The sequence below is a fragment of the Paralichthys olivaceus genome, chromosome 4 (genome assembly GCF_024713975.1).
Source record: "Paralichthys olivaceus isolate ysfri-2021 chromosome 4, ASM2471397v2, whole genome shotgun sequence".
Lineage (NCBI taxonomy): Eukaryota > Metazoa > Chordata > Actinopteri > Pleuronectiformes > Paralichthyidae > Paralichthys > Paralichthys olivaceus.
This window is the reverse complement of record NC_091096.1, coordinates 14553472-14576328: the sequence shown is the minus strand read 5'-3', so window position 1 is coordinate 14576328 and position 22857 is coordinate 14553472. Positions and strand designations below refer to the sequence as shown.

At 39.1% G+C, this 22857-nt stretch overlaps 1 protein-coding gene across 4 annotated transcripts in view; it reads left to right on the top strand.

Moving 5' to 3' along the window:
- Positions 1-18603, top strand: part of edil3a (EGF-like repeats and discoidin I-like domains 3a) — a 104634-nt gene extending 86031 nt beyond the window's left edge. For all 4 annotated transcript variants that reach the window (XM_020100824.2, XM_020100825.2, XM_069523883.1 and 1 more), the window contains exons 9-10: positions 7374-7529; positions 18189-18603. In XM_020100824.2, the coding sequence (XP_019956383.1) occupies positions 7374-7529; positions 18189-18338 (306 nt within the window). In that variant the 3' untranslated portion in view covers positions 18339-18603. The remainder of the gene's footprint in view (positions 1-7373; positions 7530-18188) is intronic.
- The last annotated feature ends 4254 nt before the right edge of the window (positions 18604-22857 follow it).

The following is a 22857-nucleotide window of genomic DNA, read 5'->3' as shown; positions in this document are numbered from 1 at the left end:
ACGTGACTTTACATGATTAAACTATTTCACATTTTTCACTTGTTTAATATTCCAACAAGAAGCAGTTTTCTTCTCCCCTCCAGCATGAATCACAGATTTCCAGATCACAGGGAGAGACAGACTACTTTAGATTTTATCAGTAAGTGTCCATCACATGTCTCATTACAGCAACATTACACATGGGAGTGTAATCCTCCATGTCCCATACTTGTGCACCATCAAAGCTGTTTTTTACGCTTATGGATCTTAATTCCTCACTTCGGTCATAATGACACGGTGTGCAACTTGATGGCTCTACAGATGCTGCTCATTGCTGTAATAGCTCTAAATGATCCAGACCACCATGGTCGATTTCCTTCTTGTTCCTTCCTTACCATGGCCAATTCCCATCTCTGGCTCCTGCCACTAGACTTAACTTGACATGCTGAACTGAGGCTCCATCTGCTATAGGGCAGATATATGTGCATAGCAGAATTTCAGATAGTGATGTCCATGCTTTAAAACAAATGGTTTATAAAGGGCTGACTTTGTTTTGAATGTGGAAAATAGGAATTAAATTTGACATAAATAATATGCATGTCTGAAAATGTTCCAATCCATCCAGTAGATATTGAGATGTTTCACTGAATGCATGGAAATAATGATTTGCACTTGGATCTAAATGAGTACAATTCCTTCTCTGGTCCCACAAATATCTGTTCTAAATTACATGTCCACATCCGTGCAGCCATCCGGCCATGACACCAACATGAATGAAATGTTTCAACTGTGATCATTCTGTTTTTGAGGTTTGAGGTTTAATCCTGTCTTTTCTTGCATTGGGTTACAGACATGTGAATGTTCTTCATTATCTGTGTAACCACAATTGGCATCCTGTAAAGATGAAAGATTTGAAATTTTAATTTTTGTGACATGTGAAGCAAGGTGTGCTGGCATGAAGACCAGAGCACAGAGGAGAGGTAGTGATGCTTAATGCATAGCAAAGCTCATGCTGTGGAAAACTGTTTACAAATATGTACGCCTGTCACCTTTTTGCAATTCACCATCAGTCACTACACAGTGCTTTTCTCTTATTTATGTCTTTTGGCTGAAAGATGTGCCTTGACCAGCCAAGCAGTTGACTCTTGTAATGCACTGCCAAAACAAGACAGCATCTCGCTCTGAAGACGTGTGTCCTCACATCAGGACAGCTCATCCCACGTGAAGATGTTTGTTTGTGTTTGAGTCACACAAAGAGCAGTTTCAAAAAATGATGCTGGCCATACATGTCAAATTTCAACAAAAATAAGAGGGAGAGTGTTGACATTGATGCAGGAAAGTGTTTTCAGTGCCACACTGACCGGTCTAACTCAATATGATATCTGTGACATTGCTTTCACTATCCTCAATGCTCCCAGGCAACTGAGTCACACTTCAGATTGTCTGCACACCCTTCTTACACTGTGTGAGCGCTCAGCAGGGACCACTACCTGCTGTGATCCCCCCACCCCATGTGGACACACTGTAGATTTACTCAGTGTGTGTGTGTGTATGTCTCGGTGTCTGTGTGTGTGTGTGATACTCGTACTTCTATATTGACTTATAGACCTTACGGAGTGAGAACATTTTAGGCAGTATGTTCTCTGAACTCCAAAGGGCTGTTTGAGGTTTAACACTGCAGCTGCTTTCAGGCATGCACTGAGCTTATCCAGAAGGACTGCACTGCAAATGACAGGTGCTGCAGACACTCTCCGGGGTTTCACCTGCCAGCCCCGTAGTAAAAAATGAGTGAGCCCACCTAAGAACACAGCAGGAGATTATCTGGAGAATGTTTCGTGAGCGAGGTTTCTGAAACTCGATGGATGTAAAACTAGAAAAAAGAATCGATATATACATATGTGTGTGTGGGTGTGTGTGTGTGTTGATAGTTGAGGTTGAGCAGTGAACATGATGGTATAGCTCGTGTTTAGTTGAGTGATATAATTAAATCTTCAGTCAGTGGTGACGACCACAGTAAGTGACAGTGATTCTTCTAACCTAAAATTAAGTTGTTCATTTCCAGACAGGGTTTCTACTTTTCCTATATAATTAACTTGATAACTCGTGGCACTCAGGAATCTTTGATGGAATTAAGTTGTTTGGTTCTGTATTATTAATAATTATTATTATTTAGAAATAATCGTTATCCGTCACGTGTGGATTCATTTGTAGATTTACATCCCAAAACAGATTCTCTGGGTTTTTCAGGTTTCCAAACTCAATACCACCTTTTGTTAAAGAATACCTGAAGCTGTGCTTTCTCTGAATATTAGAATTCAGCCAAGAAAAGGGAAACATGTTTTCTCTTGTTTTTCATTTTGACCTGCAGCTATTTATAATCAGACCCTAGATTTTCCATTTTAATAAAGCTTCTTTGTCCAACAGACTGAGTTTATGGAAAGGCTGCAGACCAAAACAGGCAGAATTAAATTATTACAACCTAAAGTCTAATTTATTTGAGCTGTAGTGAGTGTAGGGGTGGGTTTGCTACAAACCTTATTCTTTTTTCTTTTTTTTTTACTTTCTTGCTGCTGAGACTTCATGCAGAAAAAGCAGAATGTCACTCAACAACCTCTGAGGCTCAGTGAGACTCAGACCCCTGCTTCATCATACAGAATTGGCTAAGCTGGCGTGCCTGTGTGTGGAATGGCACATTTTTATACTCAGGGGTGTCATGACACACAGGCTTTTCTTCGTACTCAGTGGAGAAGTGCTACCCTCAGTCAGCCATTTGTCTGGAAATTGTGTGCCTTCATGCCTTCCTCATCTCTGGTTTCTTTTCTTTTGGGGGGGGGGGAGTTGCTTGTTAGGCTAAGGAGCTTTTCTGAAGATGGTAGGGTTGCAGCAGAACAGAATTACGTCATGTGGCAAAAGTAACACCCCGTTCAGACAGCAGACAATACATGTAAAAGTCCACGTAAATGGGACACAGAATAAGAGTCGGGTCACTGCACCAAAGCTGTCAAGCAGTGCTGGCATGTGAATATTCACTGGAGTTTTCCTGTGTGATTAGTTTATTCTGCAGGCTGTGAAAGAATCTCACAGAACTACACTGTGACTGGTGAGTTCTATAGTGATTTGGCATTTCACTTCCATAAATTTAGTGTCAAGAGGCAGAGGTATCATGACTGAAAGTCTCTACTATGGGTAAAGCTCCAAAACCCCATAATGCAATGCAATACCATCTTTCATAAGACCCTGCTAATACCTTTCATAAACTCACACCTCATGTTTTTAATGCTGACTTTTGGTGTCGATATGGTCTCTTCTCAGGAGCATGAACCAGACAATGTGTTCTTACATGTAGCCTGTTATGGAGATGTGACGGGGCATTATACTTCATATTGTCACGTTTAAAGATGAGCAGTGGAACAGGCTGTTTTTTTCTCGCTGTTGCGCCAGCTTTAAGTTTTAATGATAGCCACCCTGCTGTGGCGTTGATGGGCCATAGTACTCTCCTCACGGCTTTGTGAGTTGTATGCACGCAATTCTGAATCCTGCACAGTTACATCAGAGGAGAATATATGTATCACACAAACGCATACACAGGCGGTGAAGATGAAATGAGTCTCAGTGATACAGTTATATCAGCAAGATGATATGTAAGGCGAGCAAATGCGAAACTCGGCCTCATTTGTCTTCTTATAAAGCTGCTTCTCACTGTATTAATCTTTTCATCCTACGATGGCAAAGCCACTATAAATGTTACACACCAACCTTTGTCTTAATAAGTGTGGGAGGTGAGTGTGTCTGGACAAAGTGCACTTTGCATGTGCAGCTGTGTTGTTGGCTAAACCGGGAGATCAGATTAGATAAGATTAGATACAGCAGGCTGAGTCCTAAAATTGATTCTAATGTTTTATTTCTCTGGAACAACTGCGAGCGCCACAAGCATCCAAAGATTGTCACAAAGCTTTCACACACTCCTTGTTTGTCTGGGTTAACAGCTCATGGAGGAGAGAATGGGGCAGAGAGTGTGATGGGATAGAGCAGACGACAGAGGACTGGAGGAGAGGCCTTGCTTTAACAAGCTTGTCTCGCTCCCTAATTCAGCTTGAGCCATCAAAGTGTTGAAAGCTTGACGTTGCTAGGGGCGCTTGTATTTTTTGACTCAAACCTGTGACAGGAATTACAGGTTCCCCCTTCAACTCTGCTTTGTTTATGGTGGCAGACTTGAATGCTTGGCTAGAATGAGATTAACTCAGCGTTCTGAGATTGGAGCATAATCAAAGCCTCACAATGGTGAGGTATCATTCCCCTCTAAATGAACCAAGCAGCCAGTGTCATTGTTTATATATGGCCTCTTTAACTGGGGGTTCGTCGTGGCAGTATCGTCAGTATAGCAGAGCGGTTGTTTATAGTTATTCATATACATCACAGCCCAGACTGCATTCAGAAACAGAAATGAGCACAGAAAGGGAGGAGTTGAAGCTTCCTTTTAAATGAGAAACTTCATGAATAGTGTATTGACAACAAATGGAGCATGCATGCATTGCGCATCACATCTGCATAATTGCATACCTGTAACCGCAGCATTGTTAGGAGTTAATTTATGTCTGCACGCAAACTTCAATGCCTTTTTGTCTATTTTCATTGGCTCAACCTCTCACAATTGGAGCACTGGGAGTTTATCCACTTGGATGTCTTATGAAGAGTCACAAACTTGCTTTGTTGTCACTAAGGGATGGCTTTTGTCTGTGTGAGTCAGTACCCAGGGTCTATATTTGATTGTGCACACAGCAGGGGGCTCTGCATTTAGGAGGGTCTCTATAATACCCAGGGAAAAGTCCTCAATCTTAAAGTCTATGAGGGGAAAGAGAAGCTCCTGAGTAGTTTTTAAATCCTATGAGAAATAAAGAATAAAGGTTTGGTGCACTGTACTAAGATGCACTGTGCTGTTTTGCAATGTGTCGAGACCGGGATGTGGAATGAAACTGAGCCATATCTCATGCATTACTTCAGCTTGTTTGCTTATTTGTTTAATCTACTCAGGGCTGTATTCTGTTATGTCAGAGCAATGTGACATAGTATATGTTGGCCTCTGACCAGGCCAATTAGTTTGATGTATTGCTGTCTCGATGCTGTGTATATTCAGCAGAGGAAATAAATCTGCATGCTTATGTTTCTCTCTCTCTTGCTCTCTCTGTGCTTCCAAATGTCGCTGCTATCTTTCCATGTGACAGCGAGATGCAAAGTGGAGCCTTTTTTTCATCCTGCATTGACTGTGTGTGTGTGTGTGAGAGACAGTTTTAAAATTATATTTCTGGGTTGGGAAATTGGAAAAAAACATCAGGCAATTATTTCTATGACCATTTAGATTATTTTCCGTCAATATAAATCAAAATTCTCTTTTAAAGAAAGTGAAATCTTGAATTATGAACCTTATTTTGTCATCTAGGACTTATTATTCTATTCAAAAGAATAATGAACCTCTTTGTTTAATATATTTTAGAGACTAAAGGTATTTCTGCACAGCGTGTTAAATTAACATTACACACAACACCCACTGATTTCATCTTATTAAAATGTACTGTGGGAGACTTCTTTTATATTACTACCTTTAATCTTCCATCACAGTATGAGATATACTTTTGCACTACACAAAATTACTTATTTGAGTCAGCAGCTCTAACTTTATTAATATCTACTTGACATTGTTGACACAGTCATATGATGCTCTTGGAAATGTTGACTTTTTCAACACATCCTCTTTGAAACACTGCTCATTAGATGAGATATATTCAAACAATAAAAACTTGGCTTAGTCAATTAAGAAAATCCAAGTGACATAAATAAAGCAAGAAGTACATGTTGTCTCAATTAAACCTCAGACATCCAGGGTCTGGGCTTCTCTTTGATATCGAATCAGTTATGTCATCATGTCAGGATCTAAAGAACAGAAAATATAAATATAAAAAATGTTGGGGAATTAAAAACATCTCTTATCAACTGCCAATTTGTCCAGTTCTGACCAGCCCAACAAATTTAACCCAAGAGTATAAACGATCTGATGCAAAAATAACTGAACCAAAGTAACCTAAGAACCAAACCAAAATGTCATCATTGGATCTGCAGGTAACTCTTGTTAGTGTGAATGTGCATTTAACTGCTATTTGAAAGAAGTTGTATGAATTTGCCTGCAAAAATAGCCTACACTCTGCGTTCTGAAAAGAAAATGAAAATTGTTTGGCTACAGAAACAGTTATGGTTTGGGGCTACTTCACTGCCTCAGGGACAGGGCAGCTTGCAGCCACTGATTCAGCTATGAATTCAAGATACTGCAAGGCCATCTGTCCAAAAAAGCTGAAGTTGTACCAGAACTAGGACTTTCAGCTGTGTATTGATTGTAAGCGCTCTAGCAAATCCACTAGGATTGCCTCAAAAAGAAGAAATGGAAGTTTTAGGAGCAGCCGAGTCAAAGCCCAGATTTGAATCCCATTGAAATGTTGTGGGGCTTTTTTGAAGGGGCTGTGTACACAAGAACGGCCTTGAACATCTTGTAGCTGAATGGATTCTGCACAGAAGAGTGGTCACAAAAAGTTACAGAGCCAATGTCAGAGACTGGTGGACAATTATGCAAAACGCCTCCGGGAAGTTATTTCTGCTAAAGGGAGAAAATAACAGCAACTAAGGCCAAGGCTGTACTTACTTTTCCACAGAGAGATATTGCATCTATTAACATTATAGTTTAATAAATGATTGAAAAGTCTTATTTTCTGTGTGGCTTTGGTCAAGTACATCCCTTTTTTCTGTGCACTTGCAACGAGCAAAAAGGTCTTTGTTCAGATATGAAGAAAAGCCAATAATTTCCAGGGGATTATGTCGTTTTTTAACACATGACTCTTCATTGTTTACATTACATAATAAACAAGTTGTTAGAAATGTACAAAATAAATAAATATGAATATGTAAATATGGCGGCCATGTAATTATTATTGTCATGGAGCATTTTGGGGTTCAGCTTTTCAATTTAGTGAAGCATAATTAAATCCTAAATGTCAATATGTGTTGTGTGTTGCCACCTTCCTGCTGCAAATTGTTTGCAACAAATGGGAGCATATTAAAAATTAACCCAAGTGGTGCAACGTGCGGCTCAGAAGCTGCTGCAGTGTGTGAATTCACTTCTGCTGAGGCAAGGTTGTGGACTTAGCCTTGTTGTTCAATATTCTGTGAATAATTGAAACTGACTTCTTGTGCCTGGTGTTTTTTATACAGTAAAAACTCTAATAACCTCAAAAGGGAAAAAAATTGGGAAGCTGACGAGAATGTGGAAAAATAGCAATTCCAAAACCTTTTTATACGTTATCTCAAGAAATGAAATTTCTCGTTCTACTTTTTCTCTCTGCCTCTCACAGGTGGACTTGCTTGTGCCAACCAAGGTCACAGGTGTCATCACCCAGGGAGCTAAAGACTTTGGCCACGTCCAGTTTGTTGGCTCATACAAAGTTGCGTACAGCAATGATGGAGAGCGGTGGAGTGTGTATCAAGACGAGAAACAAGGCAAGGACAAGGTAAGTGGCCTTCACACCACAAGACCACGATGATAAACACAAAGAGGTTTAAAACAGATGCATCAACGTATGTAGTGATGAGACTGTACACACAAACACATTTTTAATGTCGTGTACACAAGGCATATATATTAAAAATACAGTGGAATTATAAATGCATGCCTATGGGTGCTGTGTGTACTGAAGTTGTGAATTATATATCACACTAAGAAGGAAAGAGCCCTTTTAAGTGGAGAGGAACGGCATCAACAGAACGATGAATAGGAAGGACAGAAACCTGAAGCAGACAAAAGCACAAAGCAGTAAATGTAGAGAAGAAAAAAAAACAGGTTTTTCTTTTGAAAATGTCAATTTTGGGACCTGTCTGTTTCTCTTCTCCACTTCCCCTCAGCATCTCCTTATCTGTGCCTCAAACTGAGGTTGCCTGGTCTGTCCTGTTGCCTCTCTCTGGTCTGGGATCAGATAAGGCTGTGCTGTCAACCTGGTTTGGCCAGTGCTATGCCGTAAATCTTGTTTTACGGCCCTTCAACAAAGTACACATGTCCGTTCCAATCGCCCACAACAGCAGCGACAGTGCGAGGCTGCAGCAGCCTCTCTGCTGATATCAGGAAGAGCTGCAGGCACCAGGAGAGGGAGTGTTTACTTTTCTCTCTTGCTGTGTTAATGAAAGATAAAGCCCAACTTCTGCTCATTCACTGATTTGGGATGTGTTTACTCTGAAAAATCGAGTACCTGAGATCGAGTACATATCATACATGTATATTGCACATAAAAAAAACAAAACACAATTGAAGTGTTTGAATGAGATATATACTGAGATCATGGAATATAGTCTACTGTATAACATGTTCTATTTTAGTCTGCTGTGTAAATTAGGTTTTCATCTATGGAATTTCTTTCCTCTTATTATTAGGGAGTAGTATTTCATTTTGTGAGCATCATTTCTTTACTTTATGTTCAGATTGCAATGCTTTCCCTCAGAATTCTGCCCTGCCTCTTAAATAGCCCCTGCACACGTGCAAATATGCTTTTGCTCCAAACTGTTGGATTCTTTGTTGTTTGTAGTCCTACAAGTCATTTTCCTTTTGCTCAGTTCGGTTCTGTGTTTGTATAAATTCTGCTCTCAGATTTTTGCTCTCACTCTCTTTCGTAAAATGATCCTGTCAGAATTCACCAGACATTATATTGACCAATTGAATCATCACTGCCTAATTGTGCCGCTCAAGTAATCACATGCAGGACCTAAGAGTATTTTTATATTAATAATGCTGTCTAAGGATATTACTGCATTCACAAACTGTATCCACTCTGCCAGTGCGTGGATCAGTATTAATTCAGGATTGTTGACCAAAAAATGTGTCTCGTTTGCAATCTCTCCAAATTGTGACATTTTAGTAGCTTCTGCAAAAAATCATTGCACAACATTCTTCTGAAACAAATGTAATGTTAACGTACAGTCACTCTTAAATTGCATGAAGCTTATTTCCTTCTACAGTGTCTCTACAAACCCAGAGAAATTACAAGGAACTGAAGTTGTATCTCAGGGCGTGTGTTCATGTGGTGTTTCACTTTGGCAGAACAGCATATGGGCGCTGGGGAGCGCTTCACCCCTACACTTCATCAAAAAGGCTTTGCCCATGGGTTTCGTTTCTATGACAACAAAACAAAAGCACAACTACTCCCCATCAACAGTCAGTGCCACAAATAGTCTTTCGTGTCTTTGTTGCGACAGCTTCTGTCTGACATGTCACACCACTCAGCATAGACAGACACGGCCAGGACAAGCCTCCCCGTTTTCTTTATTACCAGGGTGATGATCTCTGGTCCATCCGATTGGTTGCCTGAAAAGGAGCTAAGGCGACGACACTAGCAGCTTTATGAAAAGTTCTGAGGTTACAGATACGCTCGCTCCTCAACAATTTAACAGAGACATTGGCGCTGAAGAAATAAGACTATATGGACTCATGCTTTAAATCTCTTATTTACTGAGATTTGAATAAATCGACACAACTTTTAGCTCCATCAGTAACCAACCCTTTTTGTACATATGCAGATATGTCCAACTTCTCCAGTTGCCTTCTTTCAAAACCATTGTAGCTCATAGAAATTACTTTAATCGTCTAATGTATTTATGAGTTAGCTAGTTACTTGTCAGTATATTTCCCACTCTAAACATGAAAATGTGGACAACCTATCTCATTAAAACACTTTGGTGTCAATTTTTTCTTTGTTGCTTAGCAACAGTGTTCACACAATTAAGAGTAATTAAAACATACGGCATAATATGCCCAGCACATTATCGTGTATGTATTCCCATGCTGCAAATGTGACTACCAATTAGAATTGAATAAGTAATAGCAACATTAAAATAAAATACTTATTTGAAGTGTTTATGATCACAATCCTTTATAACACAACCATCATTTAGAAACTTTGTGAGATCATTTTCATGAATAAATAACGGTCAATCTGTTTGAAAGTTTTTAGAATTTAAGTGGGTTTTTTTCCACAGTTGTTGCATTATTCAACACTTAAGGTTCCTGCATCTGATTTATTTCTACTCTTACCTGCTAAAAAGCACCTGTCAGACCAGTGGGAGCCACGCAGCGCCTCGCTCTCGCTTTCTAAACCAAAATCCACTGCTTGAATATTTGAAAGCATAATATTTTGTAAGCAAGTCTAATGGTTTGCAAAATTTAATTTCATCTTAGAAGGTGCTGTTTTTTGGTTTCTCTGTAACTTAGTTAAACAAGTTAAACAAGTTCACAAGAAACTGTGAGTGGAAGTACAAACCTTCATTTGGGATGGAATTGTATTTATTGTATGAAGATATACTTTTCCAGGTTCAATCTTTAAAGAATATTGCCACATATTTATTTATGAATGCAATTTTTTTTCAAACATTTGTTCAAGAATTATTTTTAATAACAACTTCAAACCCTGAAGTTTCAAATGTTCCATCATATTTGGTTCCATATTTGTGCTGCAGTCTTTACTCCACAGTCCCTGCACATAAAAGCTATGATGTCTGCCTCTCTCATGAAAACGGATTCTGAGCCGTTTGTGGGAGCTTTGTGGCAACTTCCACTGCCATTTTAATGTAAGATTTTTATTTTTGCTTGGCTCAGTGTGATAAATCTAAACACTGAAATATGACAGCATCTTGTTAAACCAAATAATACACCGATATCAATTTATGCCCTTATCCTTGTGGCAGAGCCAGTACAGCAGCTGATGGTTGGAAATGTTTTTCCATTTGTGCAGTCAAATTCTTTGCTGGAGGAGCTTATAATTTCAACACCCATGATTATCTTTGGATAATCGCAGGCTCAGCACGATTTTCACTCAGGCAACCTCACTGCTTCCCTTCTAAGGACCTGGCAAGCATCATCTGAGGCAGATGGAGAGAAAAGTAACTGTGACACACTGTGACTAACTGTTATGTTTAAGGTATTATTTTTACATCTAATTTTCAGAAAATAAAAATCAGTGTATCACAGCACTTTTATCCAGCTACACATGATTTAAAAATTATACGAGACACAAGCCATTTCTGTAATTGTTTTTATCTTTCTCTTTGTGTAATTCAGAGGAGGACAGGCAGGATAGCCAGTCAATCTGAGAGTGTCTGTGTGCTCTATATATTAGAAGGCAGGTGTGTTTAGCAAGGCATCTGAAATGTCAATCAGTTTGTACCTGGCGTAGCCAAGGGGCTGTACAGATGATTCTTCAAGGTGTTTTCCCCCTTCAGTCCGCTGAAGCAGCCATTAGCGTCAGAGGACACATTTGGCTGTTGGATTCCCGAGGGTCCTCCTGACATACCACAATGCTTGACTTGGCAGGGGTATACTGTGTATTTGTGTAAATGTGTGTGTGTGTGTCTGGGTGTCTGGTTTGGGCACAGTGGTACAGGCTTGTAAGTATTCTCCTCAGCTCCCCCTCCAGCTCCTGTGTGGCAGAGGCTGCAGGCGGTTACATCTAGATTGAGAGAGGAGGCTCTGTCAGAATACAGATGTTGTCAAAGCGGGGCACAGTGACACACACACACACACACACACACACACACACACACACACACACAAACCTTCCCCATTGTTTGCCTTTTTGTTGTTTTTTTTTACACAGAAATCCCAAATACCTATGCTCCGCACTTACAACTGACAAGTAACAACACAGCCCATTGTTTGAACATAATTAAACTCAGATACATTCCATAATTATATCGGCTTGGCTGCATTCCCACATGCACACACTTTCTACACCTGGGGTCACCACGTTGACTACTCTTGCACCACTGGCCCTTCCTGGGTGTCAATATTTATACAGGTGATGAGGCCAATCAAGCACAAAACTAATTGATTTATGTTTAATAGTGTTCCACACGGGGTTAATTAGCCATTAGAGCCTTCAATTCCCTCCAGGTCAGAGGGTAACTGACTGTTTGGTGACAGTCATCTTAGGATAAACCACTAATATTCATATCTTCCTTTTCTGCAGTCTTGGAAATATTAGCCAGGACATTAAATGATCCTGAGGGTTAGAGAAACTCACAACTACATAAGTTATTATCAAAAAGTTGATCATTTGTGCATTTGAGCTTGATTGAGCATCTTCTAAGCTCTCGTGCTGGTCTTGACCTTTCAAATAAGACATGGTTGAGTTGCCCTCATATAACCACATGTAGCGGCTACACATGGCTCAGGCAACAACAGGGCAGAGAGCAAAAAGATGTGAGCGACCTGCTACCCTGACCCGTAAACCAGGTTTAAATAATGGAGCCTGGGCAAGTATGGAGTGCTGTGTCTCCAGAGGCACCCTACTATAGTTAAGCTCACCCGTGACTCCACCAGCCTGGAAAATCAATAGGCGGGAGCAGAGTTGTGGCTCCTGGTTCAGGGTGAAGTCACACAGAGAAATGCCCTGGATGCCATTATCTTGACTATTGGATAATGTGATTATGCTTGTAGGCAATGGAGCAAGACCTGCCCTCAAGTAGTTCTCACATATGCGACGAAAGGTTTAATCTATAAGAAGTAAATAGACCTTGGATGAGCATGTTTATAAAGAGCCAAAGGGTTTATTGTGTCGATGCTGCTGCTGGACTTTATTTTCCAACTTTAGAATGATCAGCTGTGATGTCTGACTTTGGCAAAAAAATTTAACTTAATCTGACAGGAAAAACTTGGTGAAGTATTTCAGTTGAGAGTAGCTGGCAACTAGCACAAATACTACCAATCAGCTCCAAATGTCAGTGGCCGGTGACTCAGCCTGTGTTTTCCTGATGTCAGGCAGGCGGACCACAGGTCAGAAACAGCAGGTTGGGCTTCAGCTGCAGTAGCTGCCGCATTTATAATGTATTTTTTTTATCTCATTACTGAATTGGAACAAATAATATCAAATACTTCATATTTTTAATTAAACCCCTAAGTGTGGTTACAGTAATTTGATTGTGGTGCAATCAACCCATTATTTACAGAAGACGACAGGCTCTGCCAAAGATTAAACAACTAAAGCAACAGCAGCAGTACTGAGTAAACAATACAAATTTCTGGAAAATGTCTGATTTACCACATTTTTTTTAACAACCCCAAAACAAAAGTTCAGCTCAGAAGCTGTTTTGGTAGATGTTGTTAACTTTGACTTTGAATTTTTAATCTTATGACTGGATGGTATCATAACCCAGCCTGTGGGCCATGACAAAATGGAACACACATGCCAGCAATGCCAGCAAAGTATTTGTACTTGGATTGTGAGGTGTGTAAGTCAGTACCATCAGTGGTGTAAATGTGGATGTGTGTGAACCTTGTGGCGAGAGGTGTTGTAAGGTGTAGAAACAAAACCAAAATAAACCAAGAAGATTTGGGTTAGAGGCCACAATACAAAAATTTGAAACATTCATGTAAAATATTGAATCAAATGGATTTTGTTGGAATTTGCAAACATGATTCAGTAAGGCAATGGATCACTTGCAAATAAAATGCTGTATTATTATCTTTTCTTTTACTCTTGGTAATAACTAACAAGAAATGTGACTTTAACTGGTAAGTGCAAGGCAGTTGTTGGCATCCATTAAATTCCTAAAATAAAATAATTTTGATTCACTGACAGTTATTTGCAGATTATTTGTTATTATGGATACTGATGATGCTAATCCCTTTTCTTTTTTCTCTTGTTCGCATTATTTGGCCTTTTTATGGAGAATCTTTAAACATTCGGTTCCAGACAGTTTGTTTCAGAGACATTGCCTCGTGCACATCCTCAGACAGTCAAGGAGAGATTGTTATTTCAATCAGCCACTGTTTTTATGGTCTTCCTCTTCAGCACTTTACATTTGACTGTCATGCACCCTGGTTGTCACATTAGAGTTTTGGCAACACACCTAGTTGTGACACATATCTCTCTTTCCAATGTCAAATGTTTATTGTCCTACTCTAGCATGTGCTAGAAGGACTAATGTAGTGAACACAAAATGGTTTAGTACTTACATATACGTTTTTGAATTATATGCTTTTTGCTGGGTTTTAAAACGTAGAACAGGAATGGAGAGTTCATCTAGAGGGAATGTTGGTCGAGCCCAAAGTTCTGGCATAGGAGGAGAAAGCAGGCTGAGCCCGGGCTGTTTTCAGCTGGGCAGGAAAAACAGCTGTCTCAGATAAGGGATATCATCAGTCAGTGGAACAAACACTTTATGGAACTCCAGAAACCAAGTAACATGTCGTTTGAGGACGTAGGAGAGCGTGGAAAAGCCTTACCTATGTCCCCGGCAGAGGTCACTGAGGAATTTCAGAAGTTGCTCAGTGGCAAGGCACCAGGAGCAGATGAGATCCACCCTGACATGCTGCAGGCTCTGGAATTTTCTAGGCTGTCTTGGTTAGAACACTTCTTTAATGTCACATGGAGGTTAGGGCCTGTGGACTGGCAAACAAGCATGGTGGTTTCAAAATTTGCCAATGTACCAAAAATAAAAAGTAGCCTTGGTACTCTTGTAAGGTTACTTGAGGGGTCAGACTCTTTTATTCTGTTGTATTCACGTCAAATAATCAGACATTCCAGGCTCTGCCAAGGTTGATCATTGTCACCAAATTCGGTCAATCTATCTCGTGATCTTAAGTATGCAGTGGAGATGTTCGAGGCGGTGAGAAGCTTCACCTTTTAGAGTGTGAGGGCATGATTCTCTGCCTAAAAATGGTGGATTCTACTCTTCTGCCCCAAGGAAACTTTGCTGGGAAGAGGGACGTCTGTATTACTTTGATTGACCTTCTGCCACTTTGATTCATAACCACATTAGTGGTAGAAGATTAATGGATGGATAGATATTTCTCCACCACTAAGTCCTTTTATGAGGAAATGTATTTTTAAAACATGCAGGTTGCGAGGATATGTAGAGGGAGAGATGACCTGCCAGTGTAATCTTTGTTTGACTACAGTCTAAAGAAAGAAGAAGAAAAAAACGGGACAGAATAGGTTTCAGGGAGAACGAGATGATAACGAATGCAGCGCGTAAAGATGGCCTGCTTTAGTTTGTGGTAGACATCAGAAGTAATGAAAGTAGTCACCTTTCACATGATTTTAATGTTAGTCCTCAGTAAGGACTAAAAACGTGCTGAATGAAGAAAAATCACATGAAAGTAGTTGTACTAATGAAAACTTACACATGTGCTGGGAGGAGGAAGCAGAGGTTTGATATCTTGTTACTGTATATTGATCTGGGACAATTACATCTTATGAGTCCAGCTGCCACTAGATAGGAAATGTCTCACAACCGTATCACTACTATTTCTTTCATGCTACAGCTTCTATATAATCATAATATATAAACAGTGCTCTCATCTTGTATAGATGTGTACATTTATATGTTTCAGTTAGGTATATGTTATTTAAAAAACAGAATCAAGAAAGCAGCATTGGGTTAAAAATAAAATGGAATTAGCAATTATAACATTTCAGGTTTTTATAAGCACAAACATTTTATATATCCCCCACAGAAGCTATTATATATGAACATGTGAATAACTACAAACAGCCTAAAAATTACTCCAGTTCTCCATGGTTGCAACAACAGAAAAAAAGGAAAGGAAAAATAATTGCATGATTGTTTCATATTTTCTTCTTTAAGTTAACTGAGTTACTTTTTTGTAGAATAATTAAGCTTAGTTTTCCTATTTTATTATTTATTTTCACCATCATGTACGTAACTCAATCATATTTTTATTTCATTTAGTGGTTATCATGATGGTGATTGAGAATGCACACTTCCATTATATATTAAAAATAACTGCAGTATTGTAACGATTTTCTCAACTGCAGAGTGAACGGTTGCATGTCCCTTAAAATGCAGAACACGGGATGAGTATTAGTTGTACAAACTGATCTATATTACTGCTTCAAATCCTGTTTATATAGCCAATTGAGTGCAGTCTCAAAAAACAAGAGTAGACAAGTTTATCAAAAGTGTTTTCGTTTCATTCATCGCTCAGCTTTTCATCCATTTAGTTTGAAGTAATTTCATCTAAATAAGTGGAGTAAAAAAACAAGACCATGCTTCTTTCATGAGTAGACAAAAGGCACATTGTTGCCAGATTGTCATTTGTAAAGAAGATTACATAACCTTTTTTAACTGCACTGCACTAAACTGCACCTTTTAGAGTCATAAGTTATGATGAGCAGCACCAGTCTCTAGTGAATGAAATGAAAGGATTCCCGTTGTATCGCTAGTGTTTGTTAATGAAGCACTGACACATTTAATTTGACCAATTCCTTTTGTCAAATTTAATATAAGTTTATATTTCTGTTCATCGCCTAACAGAGGATGTGTTACTTTCAACTTCAATATGTTCATCCTTCTGTTTTAGGACACAAGGATGAACATGTCCAACCACCAAAAGTCCAAACTATTTTTCTTCAGTACACCTCAATGGTTTACAGCCTTTTTTGTGACATGTGTTATAGTACAACCTTTGAGATCATGCTTTGAATGTCTCAATCCAGAACCAACACTTTGATTATTTGAAATTAAACTATTGTCAGAGCTGTGCTCTAAAAAAAGGTCAACCCCCATCTCCAGCACCTGCTTGGATTAAGCATGCTGATTTTCCATTCCACACAACAGTGAATCCCATTACATCCCAATTACACAGACATAATCATGTCCGTTTAAATTAAATGACCATATCCTTCAATGAAGCAGTCCCAGTAGATACATTTCTTCCTAATATACTTCATTCTACTGTCTATTAAGCTCACACCAAAGCTTCTAATAATCAACAACAGAGCATGTGTCCCAGCATAACAATTATGTTTGTTTGTCTGTGTCAGCTTGTTAATCCTTGAACCAGTGTTTCAGGGCCCAGTTAAAGACTCTGAAAGGCCACTGGATTCATATGAAAGTGGTTCATACATTAAAATGTCTCTTGACATCTTTAATTTGCTGCATAAAGTAAATATAATACAATTTCCAGTGCTTTCATAGTAGGATATGTCAGTGGGTAACAATGTAAAACACAGGTTGAAGTTCATGTATGTGTTTGTTTCAGTGTTACCGTCACTGCCCACATATTTCCATGTGTCCTTTACGTTGTTAAGCAATACATCCACCTGAGGGCAGCGGAGAGTCGAGAGCTTTTGAAAACGGTAAAAAAAATGGCAACGGTGGAAGAGGAGGTGACTATGCACCTCCTAAGTAAAGAGGCATAAGAGGTGGTAAACGACTTGGATCCAACTTAGTAACTCACGTAGTTTCTCGACAAAAAGTTCTGCAATTGTTGATTTTTTTTCCTCGTGTTTTATGGTCGTCTCATTGAAACTATTGCCTGCACTGCCCCCCTTGATTTCTGGTGGTACTGCTCCATTTCGTCGGTTTCTTTAAGTTTTTCAAAAGATGCGCACAAATGAAGACAAATTGAACGCAGAGTGTGGACAGAAGGCTCCGTCTACTTTTGTATTCATAACTAAAGTTAAGCATAAATAAGCCTTTTGTCTGTAACACAATATTTCATGAGATTTTGTAGCTAAAATGAGGAACAGGCTTTTTTCTTTTCGAGCAGCATTCCTGCCCTCTGCTAGCGCTCTTTATTTATTGCCTCTGTGAAAAATTCTACAATGACAGAAGTGAACAAAAATAGGACCAACAGGCATAGGGTGCATGTTAATAATGGCACTCAGTGAGATAAGAGAAATCTGCGTTAGATTTCTGTCCCTAATTGTGGAGGTGGAACTTACAGCTGTGCCGCTTTAACAATGCAGACATTTTCTGCAGTGGGAATGTGCTCACATGTGTGATGCATAAATGAACAGAAGCGAGAATAATAAGGCTGAGTTCAGAAATGGTACCCTTCAGATTGTACAGGCGGTGTTTGAATAGAGGCTCTGATTAGCTGCATTTCATTACCTGTTCAGGCCTTCAAGGTAACAAGAGTCTGGAGAAATCAGGTAATAAAAGCCTCCCAAATGTTCTGCACCTGCCTTTCGGTGTTTTTTTGTTTATTTTTTCACCACTTGCTGACTCCTTAATCATTTGGTTAACCTTTTTAGAGTCTTAAAATCCATTGACGTTTACAGCAGTGTTAAAATTACATTTTCTAATTAATGTTTTTTTTCGAGGGGGTTTGTTTTTGTGAAGAAAATCCAGACAAAACACGTCCTCTGTTTGTGTTTTCACAGGTATTCCAGGGGAACTTTGACAATGACACGCACAGAAAGAACGTGATAGACCCGCCCATCTATGCTCGGCTCATCCGGATCCTTCCCTGGTCATGGTACGGCAGGATCACTTTGCGTGTAGAAATACTCGGATGCACAGAGGAGGAGTGAGGTCCTGTCCTCCATCTTTCTTGCCATTGTTCCCTGCCCCTCAACATACTGGAGTATCTCCCCCAGTATTTTAAAAATGAACTGTGCAACCTGTAAAAAGAAATCAATTTCCAATGGATTTTTCAAGAATACGTGTTTGGTTGTGGTGGGTTGCTGTTTGTTCTTTTGTACAATGATTTAAAACCTGCCCCTCATCCACTTTTTGTCTTTTTGTTTCTCCACTTTAAAACGTGATCTTTGTCTTTTGATTTCTGAAGATTTGCCATCCTGTTTGGAATGAACTTCTGTAATATATATGGGCGGGATGGGGGGTGGGCGGTGGTGGAGCCAGAAGAAGGGGGTCTCACTGTGGTTTTACCTTGTTGCCATGGAAGCTATTGTACAGTGTCACTTTTTAACAAAGATGTGAATTCTGTCTGCCGTGATTCATTGGACATGATTAACCAACGTCATTCTACCATAACTAAGCATAAAAATACGATGTAGAGATCACACGTGGTCACACTCTCAAATATATTTTTACTTGGATTACTACACTTCCTCAAGCCATGCTTTTACCCTAGTGGACACTGACATGACTACATCAATCAACACACTATTAATGCTCCTGTATTATACGTAAAAGAGAAAGAAGAAATTGCATGGTGCGTGAATTATAAATGTATACTATGACAAATCATTTAAAACCTCTAGCCCTGAGAGCTTTGATTTAGGGACCTATTTTTATCTGCATTTCTAAATAGTTCTGAAACATTACCACACACTGCAAAAGCTTACTGAAGATGACTGAAATGCGAGACAATAAACGAGCTCTGCAGTGAAACTCGGTACTCCAGCGATGACACTAAGGCTTATAGACTGTCTGTAGTTGAACATCTTAATGCTCTCATAAGAAGCTCCCATTTTTTTTAAATTTATCTCTTTGATTATCACTACGCTTTTTCTATAATTGGAATCACTGTTTGTGCTCGTCCCTTTTTTTGTATTTATTTAGATTTAGTTGTCACAGCTGTCAGATGCATTCAATTATGTTATTTTTTTAATGTTGTCTTGTAGAAGTTGATTCAATTCAAAAGCTCAGGATAGATGTCGTTCACAGTTACTCACAACTGTCTTATTTTTGGCCAAGATTTCTGTGTATTGTTTAAAAAAGTGAGAATAATTATTTAAATAATGTCCATATGTGGAAAATTCCAATATTAAAAGGAGTCCTTTAATTTCTGTAAAACTTTTGAAATAATAAATGACAAGTTATTACATTTATTTATTTTCAGAAGAGAGCAAATGTCCAAGATTAATAATATATGAATATGTGAAATTCTATCAAACCTACAATGATGATGAACCGTGGTTACAGTACAGAGAATTTTCAAGTTTTTTTATTTCTGGGAGTTTAATCTTTATCACCATACTGGAATAAGAAAATACAGTAATGAAACGTGAGAGCAGCATGTTGCATATTCATAAGGTTCAGGGTGAGAAAAGGGTTTCGGGCATTGGGGATAAAGATGCAGTTATACCGATCATGTGTTCTTTTTGCACCGTTTTACCCTGCAGGAAATGAACAGTGCTGCTCGGCTGGTTAAATAAATGGAATTAAACAAGTACCTGAGGTCTTTTGCAGTGGTTACAAACCTCACAGCCTTTACTTACGCAGCGTTAAAAATAGGCCTGGATTAGTCTTGTGGTTTCCACTCTTGACTACTTTCCCCAAAGCTCTGGAGTGCTACAATAAGAGCTGAAAGGAGCCATGTCTACTTTTATGCTTTACGTTTCACTTACTTGTCACCTTTCAGTCAGTTAACCAGCCAATCTCTTCATTTTGTTGAAATGGAGTGTTTTTGGTCTGAGATTGCAGCACAGCCTGAAAAAGAAAGTACTACAAAAAAAAATGTAATCAGCCTTTTCGAATTTGGTTGATAGACTAGATTAGATAAGCAAGCGTGCCACAGTTATTCTCATCACTTTATATTTAATGAATACAGTAAGTGCATTGGAATCAAACTGTTTTTTGGACAGACTTCTGCATCCACACTGATGACAAGCGCAGCCAGAGAACATCAGGAAACGTGTCGCCGTCCAAATATTTCGGAGCTCACTTTGCACTGTCGTGTTCCAGAGCTTCTCCAGCTGTCACGCCATGAACATCATTGTTGTTGTAGTTGACGAGTATTCATATAAAGTCTGAAAACTAAAACTAAAGTTTGAACTGGTATCTGGATAAGTGGAACTGAGTATAGCTAATAACTTTCTGGTTTGGCAAATGAATATGATATAAAATTATAATGGCCTGATATGTGAAGATCTAAGGGATATGTTGGAAAAACTTTATTTGTGTTATTGCCGAACTCAGTCTGTACTTCTATGTTACACTGAAAGACTTTGCTGTAACGTACCATGTGAAAATTGTTATTGGTGTAAATCAGTGATTGTCATTCCTTAAGATCATGGACACAGAATAAGCCTAAACAGATCATTTCTAACAGATTATTTGTCTTGAACATTTTCCACTATGATTTCTCCAAATGGCTCTAGTTTGACGTGCATCTGCTCTGAGTGATCTTTGTAGTTCTCTTCCTGTGAGCTCTTATCACAGAGCAGGCTGTCTACAAAGCTCTGAGGAAGTTTTGCATGATGTATGAGTTTGAACCTGAACGGTACCGTATAACAAAGATGTCCGCCGGCACATTATGTTCCTGCATATCATAAAAGATCTACAAGCCTTTACTTTGTACTCACCAATGGATTGTCTTGTGCATTGTAAAACTTCATCTCACTGGTTAAAAGGGGGGGGGGGGGGCGCCAAGTGGGAGACTCATCCTGTCTTTGTATTTCTGCGTCAGCTGCACATCTTCTTTCTTACCTCCTCAGTCTGAGTGTCAATCACTATCTAGAACATGTAAATCTGTTAGAGAGCTGGCGTAGGCCTGCAGAGGAGAGTGAGAAACTGTGTACAGTCAAGTAAGATGTTGCTTCAAACAAAAGCTCTTTCAGTTTGACAAATAAAAAATCTGTGAAAAAAGACATTGTTGTTTTCTTTATTCTTTATGAAACATACAGTATCTTTGTTTATTCTGTGTCGACATCGCATCAAGTGTAACTTTGACGTAATGTGTTTATGCAACAATTACCAGATCATAAATATAATCACAAGTGTGAAAATAGACTTCTGGTTACATACTAGGTTTATAAATATGATTAAAATGGTTAATTACTTTCCATTTGTGGATGAAAGATTCACTGTCCATGTCCAAACAGTTCTGTAGTAATAATATCGAACAGGTTGCAACAGAAGAACTGTTGAAATTGTTGAAATAAAGTTACCTTAATCTTCTCTATATATATATAATATATATATTATGTATGGTATGCCGTTCAGGAAATTAAACCTTTGAATATATTGAATGAAATCTGAATATATGGAATGAAACTTTGAATATATTGAATGAAACTTTGAATATATTGAATGAAGTCTGAATATATTGAATGAAGTCTGAATATATGGAGTGAAATTTGACCGACGCCAGAATTCACTGCAGTGTCTGCGGCCATCTTGTGTAACGCGTGGAAGCTATAGCTAAAAGTGAGTGACAATGAGTTAGTCCGCTCACAATCTCGTTGCAGCAATATTAAACTATGAGGACATCATTAACACACTGGCGAATGTGTGTACGGCCCAAAATCCCCCCGATAGCCCTGCCCAATGCCGTTCTTCTGACAAGGAAGTTCCTTCCCTTTTTAATCGTGGCAGACCTACTACAACAGACAGCTGTTTATCAGGCCAACCTCAGCATGTCTTCAACCTCACAGGAGTGCCCGACAACACAATGTGTACAATCTCCACCCATACACAAGAAAAGGGCCCAAGACACTGTATGGTTAGCTTGATATAGCTTTCAGGTGATTTAATGAAGGTGAAACACAGTGAAGGGCCATGCGTAATGGCACTGCACTCTGACGAGGCACTTCTCCGGCACTGGAGAAGCTGCTGCGGCTACAGGGATTTCATGAACTGAAAGAGACGCTCTTCATAATTTGTTTAAATACAATAAGAATCACCCACATTCATAGACCAATGCAGGCTGAATATTTCGTTTAGCATTAAACGTATTTGATGATCCGCGACACAGCTTTGGGGGATTTTGGCCCGTACACGCATTCGCCAGTGTGTTACTGATGTCCTCATAGTTTAATATTGCTGCAACGAGATTGTGAGTGGACTAACTCATTGTTACTCACTTTTAGCCATAGCATCCACACGTTACACAAGATTGCCGCAAGTCTGACGTCAGTCAATATATTCAAGGTTTCATTCCATATATTCAGACTTTATTCAATATATTCAAAGTTTCATTCAGTATATTCAAAGTTTCATTCAATATGTTCAAAGTTTCATTCAATATATTCAAAGGTTTAATTTCCTGAACGGCATGCCATCTAAAAGTCTAGTGCTTTGAATCTGCACATGGCCAATTGACAACACAGGTGAGTTTACAGGAACAGACAGAGGAGCTGCGTG